This window comes from Aulonocara stuartgranti (genome assembly GCF_965226115.1).
Source record: "Aulonocara stuartgranti genome assembly, chromosome: 7".
NCBI classification, from domain to species: Eukaryota; Metazoa; Chordata; class Actinopteri; order Cichliformes; family Cichlidae; genus Aulonocara; species Aulonocara stuartgranti.
The window spans coordinates 33041605-33054717 of NC_138945.1; the positions used below are offsets into that span (position 1 = coordinate 33041605).

General features: G+C 38.0%; 2 protein-coding genes across 4 annotated transcripts in view; one reads left to right on the forward strand and one right to left on the reverse strand.

Annotated features, from left to right (window-relative positions):
- LOC309709922 (uncharacterized protein) overlaps positions 1–6273 on the forward strand; it is a 322961-nt gene extending 316688 nt beyond the window's left edge. For both annotated transcript variants that reach the window (XM_082538906.1, XM_082538907.1), the window contains exon 2: positions 5329–6273. In XM_082538906.1, coding sequence (XP_082395032.1) covers positions 5575–6171 — 597 coding nt within the window. In that variant the 5' untranslated portion in view covers positions 5329–5574 and the 3' untranslated portion in view covers positions 6172–6273. The remainder of the gene's footprint in view (positions 1–5328) is intronic.
- Positions 1–13113, reverse strand: part of lrrtm4l1 (leucine rich repeat transmembrane neuronal 4 like 1) — a 90042-nt gene that overhangs the window by 16973 nt on the left and 59956 nt on the right. The window lies entirely within an intron of this gene.

Sequence of the window (13113 nt, forward strand, 5' to 3'; positions counted from 1 at the left end):
TCAATAATGTCGAGATCCAGGAAAGAAATTCATGCCTGATCGCATTCCATTCTATATTTATTTTTCTATTCAGGTATGCTATATTGTATTGGCAATATGTTTGCAAGCTGAGAAATGAAGCTTCTGCCAGTCAGATGCTTTCCAGATGGCACTGTATTGTGGGTCAAAATCTGATCGTATTGTTCTGCGTTCTGTCTTCAAGAACGCAGAACAGTGGTATTGTGACAAGATTCACAATACCACTGGAAATACAGCGCATACAATATTTATTTTATTTTGTTAACACAAGGCTGCCGACATTCACTGTTGTACACCTCATCCATACATGTTTACAGTGACTTGAAATGTATAAATGTAAAATTTGGATTCATGACTCCATAGGAGTTGTTGCCATTGACTGTTAGTCCAGTTCTTCTGGACAGAAAATTCATTCCTTAAGAATGACTTCTTGACAGCTGCCATGATACCATTTCTGATTAGGCTTCAGCAAACTGTAGATGGGCCAACAGATGCAACTGATGTCAGTTCTTTATTGCACTTTTTCTATTCCTTAAGGACGTGACTTACAGATACTGATCATCTGCTGTAAATAGTTTAAGCCTGCCACCGCTTCTTTTATCCTCCACTTGTCCACGGGACTCCCACAGCACCATGGCATGATAGGACAAATTTTTTACTACTAGATTTTTGGGAATCAACCTTGTTGGGGTAGAAATACAATTTTATGCCTGTAGAACTTTGTTATCATAGGCATTTTTCAAAATTTCAGCTCAAGAAATGGGAACCAATGGTGTGTTTTTGTGACAAACTGCCAGTATCAAAATATCTAAAGATAAAATATAAAAACTATTCTTTGCCAAGTTTTCTGTCATTCGTAGACACAACATTGGTTCATCTGTTGAGTTAGGTAACCTTGCTTACAGTATGTCTGAATGATCCATAAGTCAGCGTTTAGTGGCTTAACAAACAAAGAAAAACATGCCTCTGAAAATGGTCAAGCACAAGGATGGGACGCAGAAAGGGTAAAAAACAAACAAACAACCAAACAAAAAAACAAAAAAACAAACAAACAGCCAATATCCAAGGAAAGCTTTGAAAGACCTTTAGAAAGTCAGGAGAACGGTTCTCCTGAAACAAGGTGTGGCTCAACATTTTTGCATAGTACTGCACAGTAAAGATATCCACTTTGAAGTAGGCCAGTACAACCAGAAGTAAAAGTAAACTGCTCTTATGTCATGTGAAGTTGAAAAAAAACAAACAAACAATATTCTATTTGTACAAATTAAGGGAGGCATTTAATCCATGGTCTATATGTAGAGCTCAACGATTTCCCTGAGCACATCCGATTCAGTGATTTGTGGCTGGGAGCAAAGTGAGCACACCCCTAATGAAATATCTCAATGTGTATGCATATTTATTTAAGTGTATGCACATGCATGTTTATCTCTGCTTGAATGTTATGATTTATGATAGCTGTGATTCAGGCAGGTGATGGATGACCGCATTAGAAGCAGCAGTTTTTTTCCCTTCAGGTCTTTCTCTGTATATATTATGTAGCACGCAATAAATCTGACTTCACATATCTCAAACAATAATACATAAATAAATAAGGCAAGTAATAATTTTTGACCTTGTTAGGTTACATGCATCATTTCAGCAATCATACTCAAAAAGGAATGTTCTGCTAGTGTAATGAAGGACGTGGCCACAGTGTCATACATTATTTGTGTTATTTCACTGCAGGACTTAAAACAGAAAATCTTCTCACATCTCAGCATTTGAGTCTCATATCCAAATGTTGGATACCACCAATATTATTTCCTGTGCCTTAAAATGCTGCTCACATTAGGTAACACAAAAGGGCCAGCTAGGAAAGTGTGACGAGGTTAGACTGCAAGATTTGACTAATTTTGAAGTACGTTTCATCACACAAAGCTTCAGTGATTATCTGCTTTGAATCATGAATATACTTAAACTAGAAGAATAAAGAACAGTGTTGCATCACGGACAACAGGATTTTCAGAGGGTCTTTCACTCTATTGCATGCACAGACTCACCTCACTCCCCTTTTCTCTACCTTCCGTTGTCAGAACACATATGGTTACTTTCTCTGTCTCCTTGTCACACTTGTTAACGTTCGTCCTTCATCTGTGAATGTAAAGCCTCAGCAGTTTCAACAACACTTCTCCTGCAGCTGTCTGTTAAACCTGCCAAACACTAATGCAAATGCTAACAAATTGAAAACTTAATGACAGAATTGCTTGTCTTTTTATTTCATCATAGAGGCATGTGATAAAATAGAACCCCTTTTCAAATAAATTCAAATTTACTGATTTAGAGTTTAAAAATACATTTGTCTCATTCCAGGGTAAATCCAATGTGTTTCTGCTGGACTGATGTGCGCTGATGATACTGCAGTAGCATATCGGTTCACAATCATTGATCAAATGGCCTACTTGGGAGTGGCAAGGTACTATGTTACACAGCTAACTACTACTTACTAAATTTCAGCAAAACCTTGGAGCTGGTTATAGAAAGCACAGCTGGATGCTCTTGAAACTGCTTAGTTCAGAACCATAAAACTACCCTACCACAAGATCTACTACTCTCCACTCCACCTCATCGTGCAGAACCAAAACTAATGTGATTACAAAGAATCCTCTACATGACAACGGTGACATATGCCAACTTCTGGCAAACAACTATGTAGCAACAACTGCAAAATGGTGACAAAAGAATTTAAAAAACAAAAACTAAACATTAGAGATTTTTTTGTTTTAGCTTTTGTGTATTCTTAACCTTATTAACTGCTGTCTTCACTGAGCCCACTGGATTGTTTATTGACTTGAATGTTTCCTCCATCTTTGAAAAGTGAATTTGTACTGTTTGATTTGAAATTGCAACATATACATAATACATTTGTACATATGTTTTTTTTATTATTATTTTAATTTGTAAGGAGCGAGCAAGAGGGAAATGGTCAGCAGAATCAAACCACAGCATGTGTCATCTCCTCAACCACGTGAGCTAAAGCAGCACGCAAATCATTTTTTTAAACATCACACTATATGGTGATAAGCAATTTTTAAAACTTTTCTAAACAATAATGTATGTTAAATAACCTATAATCTGTATATTGGTAATGTATAATCAACACACTTACAAAAAGTACAATTTCTTATTTACAACAATCAAACCCCAGGGCTCTCCAAATTATAGTCAGGTGTATCGTCTTTGCTTCAATTATCCTTGAGATGTGTCAAGAACTAAATTAAAAGTTCCACTGTGGCTAATTAAATTCTTTAGAAAAGTACACAAGTGTGTATAAAAGGATGTGTGTCAAGAAAAATGAATAAAATGGCACAATGAATTTGTGAAACACACATTAGGGGAAGGGTTGAAATAAATTCAAAAGCTGAGTATTCATAGGAGCACCTAGAAACGACGTACTTCAGAGTAAAAACCAAGAGCTGTCACATTCACGCTAATAGAGTTTCAGAAATTCTCTGCAGAGACAAAATAACCTGACACAAGGACGACCATGTCAACAACTTGCCATCAATAAATACTTTATCATGAGTGCGAGCATTTAAAACAAATCTACACAGCAAAATCTCCAGTGTTAAATTACCACTGGAGAGTGTCTATATGGGTCCACACCTCTGAGTGTTAAATACAACACTGTTGAGTGTTAAATTAACACTTTTGACAGTGTTATATGTTTAAAAGTAACCTAGTCAGTTTTGAAGATTAACAAAGACTAACACTGAGCAGTGCTGATTTTCTAACACTGGAATATTTCTAACATTTTGAGTTATTTTCCAGTGTTAGAAAATCAGCACTGCTCAGTGTTAGCCATTGTTAATCTTCAAAACTGACTAGGTTACTTTTAAACATATAACACTGTCAAAAGTGTTAATTTAACACTGGAGATTTTGCTGTGTATGAGCATAAGGAAAACCATTGAGTCAGAAACTGAAATATTTGGATGAAGCATGTGGCAGCATGATACTATGGGTGTGGATCTCACCCATAGGGACACAGTGAAAGCGGACAGTTTAATTTTAATTTGGCCACTAAATTGAGAAAAGTCTCGTTTTGTCCATAAGAGGCCCAACTAAAACCCAGAGGGAACATTTGAGACCTGGACGTTTCCAAGCACTTTGACAATATCAGTCCAGAAGAATGTCATAAACTGCACGATTTCAGGTGTGAAAAGCCTATGGAGACTTATTTAAAAAGAATGATGGCAGAAAAGGTTGACAAAGGGTCTTCAAGTACCAATTTAATCTCAAACAATTTGTAAACAAGAAATTTCAGGTTTTGTCTCAATTTCACTTTGAAATTGTGAGCTGTCAAGTGAAGATGTGTAAGGTGTATGAATTTAGTCATTTTAAAATTAAACACTAAAATGTGGGTAAGAAGTAAAATGATCTGGATATGTGATATGGTGTTATTTTTGTGCCACTATTCTGAGCACACGTAAAATAAGTTTGCAGGTGCAAGTGTTGCATTTTGAGGAGAAATTTATTTTGAGCGAAGAAAAGCTAAATTTGAGTGAACAAAATTCATTGCTGCGTGCAAAAAATGTATTTCAGTGTTTGCTATTATCCGTGCACGCGAACACACACACACACACACACACACACTAGCAGCCCCTCTCGCTCAGTTTTTGCATTTGCGCTTGCTCGCAACGTGTTGCTCGCGCTCTCAACGTGTTGCTCGCGCTCTCAACATTTCTGCCCGTGCGCGCTCAACTCTTTCTGTACACCGTTATATTTGTGCCACAAAACCAGCCAAACTTCAAATAAACTTCAAATATCTGCTCGATTTATCAAGACATCACATATTTCCATAAGTGCTCTAATGTTTTCGGAGATGCCTGTTACCCACTGGCATCCTCACCCTGAAGTTTACACAGCACCGTTCTCGCATGAAAATATCTTAAAAAGTTTATTTTGTGAACCAGAAAGAGTGATATTTTAAACGCTGCCACTCTGTGTTCCTCCGCCACTGCCTCGTTTGAATTTTGGACGAAATGGATTCTGGGATACTGCATTTCGTCATTTCGAGCTGATTGGTGACGAAAAAAGTCCGATTTTTTTGCATCCAAGTCTGTGATTGGCTGGTTTTGTGGCACAAATATAACGGTGTGTACTAGGGCTGCCACAAACAATTATTTTGATAGTCGACTAGTCACCGATTATTTTTGCGATTAGTCGACTAATCAGATCATGCATCCATTGGACGTAAAACGTACAGCTTATTGCACCAGCATGCATCTGCTCTTATATAACTAGCATTAGCTTACAGCTTTAAGTGTTTAAGGTATGTGCTAACTAAAAATAAAGACAAGATGATAGTTTATTAAATTTTAATGAAATTTGCAGATTGTTTCGGTGAAGTTTAATAAACTCCTTGCTATCTAAAATATACTGTAACAGGACACCGGAGTATATTCTCGAGCATCTCACACTTCTGATTATTGGACTCATCTCGGGGGGGATGAGTCTGCCTACAGGAGGGAGGTTGAACGTTTGGTGTCCTGGTGCAGCCACAACAACCTGGTGCTGAATGCCCAGAAGACAGTGGAGATTATTGTGGACTTCAGGAAGCACACAGCTCCACTCCCCCCCCATCATCCTGACTGACACCCCCATCACCTCTGTGGACTCATTCCGCTTCCTGGGTACCACCATCACCCAGGACCTGAAGTTGGAGCCAACCATCACCTCCGTCATTAAGAAAGCCCAGCAGAGGATGTACTTCCTGAGGCAGCTGAAGAAATTCAACCTGCCAACACGGACGATGATGCAATTCTACACTGCAATCATCGAGTCCATCCTCACCTCCTCCATCACCGTGTGGTACGCTGGAGCCACTATCAGGGACAAACAGAGACTGCAGCGTGTTGTGCGCTCTGCTGAGAAGGTGATTGGCTGCAGACTCCCATCTCTGCAGGACCTGTACACCTCCAGGACATTGCGGCGTGCAGCTCGGATCTCAGCTGACCCTTCTCACCCTGGACACAGTCTGTTTGACCTGCTCCCCTCAGGCAGGAGGCTCCGGTCCATTCGCACCAGAACCTCTCGCCATAAGAACAGTTTCTTCCCCTCTGCTGTTGAACACATGAACAATAACCGTATGACTGTCCCCGCCACTAACACATGACCCTACGCTGTGTCACTGCACCATTCCATGTTTGGCACTGATCACCACCTGCACTCATGTATATATCTATCTATCTACTTAGCACTTTTAATTCTTATTCTCATTTTTATTTTCATGTCTATTTAAGCTTAATTTATAACAGTATGTTTGCACCGAAGCACCGCAGCAATTTCCTAATGTTGTAAACCCGCTCAACATTTGGCAATAAAACCCTTTCAGATTCTGATCAGTTGTTTGCTTGAAGTTTATTCAGCTGTGTAAAAACTATAACTTTAATCTCAGCCAAACCGATTTACTCAGGAACAAATAAAATACTAAAAAAAGCCAAACAATAACATTTTTAAGTTATCTAAGTGACTTATATATATTTAACCTGAGTAGCGAAAGACGGCGGTGGGTTTGAAAACGATTTGCCGGGAGTCCGGTGTTCTCACCGGCTAGCTATCGAGCTAGTGGGTAACAGATGTCTCCGAAAACGTCGGAGCGCTTTTGAAAATATGTGGTGTCTTGATAAACTGAGCAGATATTTGAGGTTTACACAGCTACATTCTCACTTGAAAATATGTTAAACGTTTATTTTGTGACCCAGAAAGAATAATAAGAGTAATATTAAAACTAACTAGCTGCCGCCATTGTTGGAAACTGAGCTGGGCTGCGCTATGAATTCTGGGACACAGCTTCTTCTTCTTCGGGGTTTAACGGCAGCTGGCATCCTTGTACATGCAGTGCTGCCATCTTCTGTTTCAGTCCGTTATTACACTTAAATCCTACTACTTATTCCTGCGTCTTTTATGATCTTACAAAGGTTCAAACGACCCGTCGACTATTAAATCAGTCGTCGACGATTTTGATAGTCGACGTAATCGTGGCAGCCCTACGGTGTACAGAAAGATTTGAGCGCGCACGGGCAGAAATGTTGAGAGCGCAAGCAACACATTGCGAGCAAGCGCAAATGCAAAAACTGAGCGAGAGGGGCTGCTAGTGTGTGTGTGTGTGTGTGTGTGTGTGTATGGATAATAGCAAACACTGAAATACATTTTTTTTTTTGCATGCAGCAATGAATGTTGTTCACTCAAATTTAGCTTTTCTTCGCTTGAAATAAATTTCTCCTCAAAATGCAACACTTGACTTGCACCTGCAAATTTTTTGTACGTGCGCTCACATTTTTTTTTTTTTTTACGTGTGCTCAGAATAGTGGCACAAAAATAACGTCATAATGTGAAGGCTTGGCATGATTCCTAACTCTCCCTACTTACTGCCCTCCTGTGCCACCTTCCTGCATCACTGCCTACTCCACCCTAGCACGTTGCACATGTGTGCAACTGTCTCCCCTGTATATTTAAGCTGCATTTTCCCCCATACCTCTGTCCAATCATTGGATATATTCTTACAGTTCCAGCAGTTTATTAGTCTTAGCTTCCCCATATATTTGACACAGTTCTGTCTCATTCTTTTTTGCCTTGGTCTACTCTTTTTTTGTGTACTAAACCCATCTTTACCTCAGTAAAATGCTTAAAGCCTTGGGGCTAGGGATGAGCACAAGGATGTCTAACAGGATATCAGTTGAAGATGAGGTAGGAAAACCATCTATTATCTGTATCAGGGATGTTAGCTTTATAAGTAGAGAAATTACCTGAGTTTAATGTTAGCATCAACCTAACTACTCAGTCCTCTTTCGTTAAAATGTACCAGATACTGGATATCGGCCAGGTGTTCTGCATTAATCCAAAACCTAAGCAGAGATGAGTGCAGTTAAACTGGTAGAGTTTCACTCCAAATGAATGTATCAATGCAGGATTTAATAAGCACAATCAGCCAAACAGCATCGCTAAAAGGCAATCTTTTTTTCCCCCTCTCTAGCGAATTCTAAGAAAACATGATACATATTCCCACCAAAGCCATCAGTCTGCTGCTCTATCAGCTGTCACCGATTCCCACAATAAAAGTCTAAAAACATGTCAAACACAGAGTCTGACAAATAGTTATTAAACAGTCATGAACACACAGTAACAATGTGGGCTGTCTTGCTGCACAAACAAGCATTTATTTCTGTGCAAAAGCATCTACAGCCATCATAAAATCCATATCTCTTCTCAGACTGGTGGAGCTAATAGGTAATTTGGTTAATAATAGTTAATTTGGTAATCTTAAATTGGAGTTAATGTTTAATCTCCCAGTTAATCTATGAAGAAAAGCCTTGTTGTTGCTTCTGTCTGTTCAAATAGATTGTTGAGACCAGGTCTCTGTTGAGGCTGTACTGTATGATACAGGAGTCTTAAGAGTAGTCAACAAACTCTAAACCTACTACCATAGCCACACTGCGAAATTCACTTGAGGCAAATCAGATGCCTTCCAAATGAGGCTACATATTGTAAAAATCTGAACATCTTAAACTTTTGTACAGCAGTGTGGATCCAGAAACATGGGTCCCCAAGCCCTCGGCAGTGCCTACAATGGCTTAATGAAACCAGACACGGATATAATCATTAGGAACACTACAGCAAAATCTCAACTGACAGTTGACACATTTTCTCATAGAATTAATGTTATTAGATCACACAGTTTGGCTGTGCACTGGGAGGTACAGTGTTTAAATCAAAATCTCCCCGTTTTTCCCCACACGTCTTCTGGGACCCCGCTAGAAATGCAGGGGCTCTTCTTTGGTCATGTTGGCTCCCCGCAGATCCTCTCATCTCAGAAATGGCATTTCCTTAGTTCTTCTCTATAACACTCAGCTTTTACAACCAAGTTTCTGCATTTGTTTGATTAAAAATTAATTCGTCCTTCCCCAATGCCATCTTACTTGTATTTGTCTAGGTCATATCTTGGTAACATGGTTACAATCGTGATTATTGATTTCTGCAAGAGTGACACGAACGGGAGGTCAGTTTTCCATTTTCCTATTTTAGACCTTCATTTATTTATTTATTTATTTTACATTGGGAATAAGACTGCAGTGACTCACTTTATGAAATATTATCATGAAATGAAACAATAACTAATATAGGGAGAAAGTCACCCTGAATCAGAGTTCACGTGTTTTATTATGTAGTCAGAGACCGTTCAATTAATCAACATTTTATAAGCGTGAATAACTCATTAGCAAAGTGACACAAGGGAACCAACAGTATATGTGAGTTCATGTAATATGGTGCAAAACTGTCCTGCAGCAAGTCTCCTGAGCCTTTGCTCAGTCTTACAGATTATTTCTAAATCTGAAGATGAGAAGGTGAGAAACTGTAATTTGCTTCTGTGTTTCCTTCACAAACTGACTTAATAAATATTTTAATAGGGAATCATGATCTGTAGTCACTGAGTAAATGAAATTCAAGTCAGGACTGTCTGATGCAATACAATACATTTTAATATGATTAAGTATGATAGAGATGTTGTAAACACTTTTATTATTCAATTATTTCATCTGGACAGTAGTTTGGCCAACGGTTACACAAGGGAGGTTTTGGCATCAGTAAGAGGCAAAGATGTAAATTAAAATGGACTCTTTCATAATGTAATGATCATGATAAAAACCTTTTTAGATGATTAATTGTATTGTGTTTAGGCAGTGGTACAGTTTCATTTTATAAGAGGTAAAAAAGAAATAAGTCAACTCAATTTAAGCCTTTCAAACACCCCATTGTTTATCCATAATACCAAACTGCTATGGTTTATATACTGCATGTGCAGTGTTTACAGTAATTGATTTCTATCATGGTTGGAGGGTTTTCTGTACCGCTTACCCAGCGCTATACTCCAGACTGTACACTTGTCAGTACTATTCAGGCTCTGTGCTTTGGCAAATTAATTTTGACATAAGACAATGAAGTGCACATTCAAGTGTCAAGTCTCTGCTTTAATTTGAGCAGTTTTCAATATAGAAAGAACTGTTTGGGAGCCCTTTTAGCACATAATCCCAAAGTTTAGAGCTTTAAAAAGTAATTGGACAAATACACAATATACAACTATGTTTAAAAATTTGTGAAAAATCTTTTCGATTCTACAGCGGTGTGAAATTGTGGACCTTCATCAGCAGACACCTTCAACGATGCTTTCACTGTAGTCACAGTCAGCTTGTTGTGTGATCCCTTTGCCTTTGATTTATGCTTCGGTAAGTAAATGTAATCTAATTATTGGCTGACCAGTCAAAGACCTACTTTGACTGGTCAGCCAGATACTGTCAAGCTCTTGGGTTACTATGAACCCATGTTTATAATTAATGGTCTTGTAAATGATGAAAATTGTCCATTGAATTTTGATGTTGACTCTTGGCTTAGAACCCTGAATTCATTGTGTTGATACTGTCCGCAGTATAAACATCAATAAATGCCAGCATGCCAGTTCCATTAACGGTCACACATGCCTAAAAGATAACAGAACCATCACTAAGTCTAAGTGATCACGATCTAAGTGATCACGTGGTACAGATTGGTTGGGGTGGTTTATTCCATTTTTATGCCAAGCCTTCTTTTTGTGAATGTTTTTGATGCACTAACATTTAAGAGACTGACAGAAGTCTTCACATGATATGAAAGGAAAGACGTTCATTTCTAATTTTTGGGTGTGTAAAGCAGCAATTTCTAATATGTTCATCTTTGGAATTTTATAGGGAAAAAGAAAAAAAGTTTGCTAATTTTAGGATTATGTCAGATGATTTTAAATCATCTCAGGCTATCAGTTATTAATATCCATATACCACACAATGCTTTTAAGGCAGATAGGGAAGCTGTTCCATTTCTAGGAAGCACTGGTATAAATAAAATGAAGATTTGAGACCAGGTAAGGTTTGAGATTAAGGGAGACTTAAACTGTGTTTTACCTCAGTATATACGGAAATAGTTTGAGGTTGATTTGAGACACAGTCTAGTGTCAGGTTAAAGCATCAGTTTCTCCAGGAAACAAATTTTAACTTTACTGAAAAATATACAATAATCAGAAGATAAATATAATGACATACATTCATATGATGGGTCTACTGAACTATTGTAGTACTTATCTGATCCTGGATTAAAGGATTTAGTATATATCTGGGGATGGGACGTGGACATGATCCTGTGAAATGAACAAAAAAAAAAAAAAAAAAAAAAAAAAAAAAATTGTATCTCATTTGAATGAAATTTGTTAGCTACTAAACCACAGCTAAACTTTTAATGTGTAAAGAGTAAACTTATTAAACAGATTTGGGAACATTGCTGCCAAGTATTCAAGACTGACTGCAATGTCTTGTGGAATGTGTGATTTCCGATCTGAGATTCATGCACCATATTATGGTGCATGAATTATATATTATATATATATATATTATATATGAATTATATATTGCAAATATACTTTAAGTGTAAGAAGATCTCATTGTGATTTCATCACCCCTACAATTCAGTTGAACTGACTAGTGTAATGGGGCCGAAATTTCAAATTTATCTCCATTCACTATTTCAGAGAACAAGCTGTATTTCTTCTCACTCATGTATGCCTTCTACTCTGGAAAAAAAACCTCCCATATTGTGTAGGCATTTGCGTTTGAACATGATAGTGCAGAAAACAAAATTACATGGGAGCAGGCTCTGCCTAAATGGTTCATTCAGTTATATTTTTGGTACTTGTTGAAAGAGGGGAAAGCATTACTCATACACGTTTCCTCCTCTGAATCTACAGTGGTTCTTTCGATCAAAAAGCCTACGTGTCATTTCCTATTGGTATACATAATTTGATGACATATAATTTTTATCTCTATTTTTCAAAAATAGATGTACTATTTACAAGCCAAACATATCTATCCATCATTACTTTCCTCACTTCAGAGCCTTAATCAACCGTGACAAAATTTGTTTAATACAAAAAAAAAGTCTCTAATAGTAAGAGCAGGCCGCAGAAATTTAAATGCATCTAAATGTAGTAGGAATTTGGCTATTATTCCTTTTACTACCAGGTATTTTAGCTTAGTTAATTCATTACGACATTGTTGTGTTTTTTTCTTTTTGTTTTATGCAAAACATGTTCACATGTTCCAAATCACTTTTGACTGTCTGACATAATAAGATTTTATCCTGACGAACTGCCAAACAGCTACAGGAGATATTGTTTTCCTTTCCCCTTTTTTCTACTGAAGTGGCTGTTGACACTTGCCAGAGGGTGCAAAAGTGCAAGTAGCACTCCAAATGCAACTACTAGTGACAGTGTCATACTCAGCAGTTAATAAATGACAGCCTCAATGTGACATTTAACAAAACTTGAATGTACATTATATTATGAACCAGAATATAAAACTAACTTTACACATTCTTATCCAAAAATGATCACCACTAATAATGCAGGAGAGTCCAGGAGATAGGCAGTTACTGTAGAAGAGCTGGACAGGGCCATAGAAGGTCCTCAACCCATCAGGGAAGTATAGCATTAACTTTGATGGAGGACTACAAAGTTGCTTTTAGCAAGCCACTGGTGTGAATGTCTGATCAAAAAAAGTCATAAGCAGGGTTCCCCCTGAGAACATGTTACAGACATGAAAGCAGGCAGTCCCTGGAGGATGAAGGAATTTAAACCATTGTCAGGCCCCCAAGCTCCAGCAGAACACCTCTGGGACATTTGTTCCATCACATCTGACACCACCAGCTTGCACCTCAGACTGTCCGGGAGCTCAGTGACTGCCTGGAACAGATCTGGGAGGATATCCTCCATGACACTGTCCGTCATCTCATTAGGAGCATGCCACAACATTGTGAGGCATGGATACAGGCACGTTTTATTTTCATTAAACGATGTGGCATCCTTTCATTCCTAACACGCTACCCGGTCTATATCAGGATAGACAGATATTCAGCATGTGTTTTTTGTCTTGTTTTGGGTTTTTTTCTATTGAGATCTGATGCATTTTTAAAGTGTTAAGAAGTGTATATGACAAAGCTGTAGGTGGTGTGTGATGCTATCATGTCAAAATGGACCCGT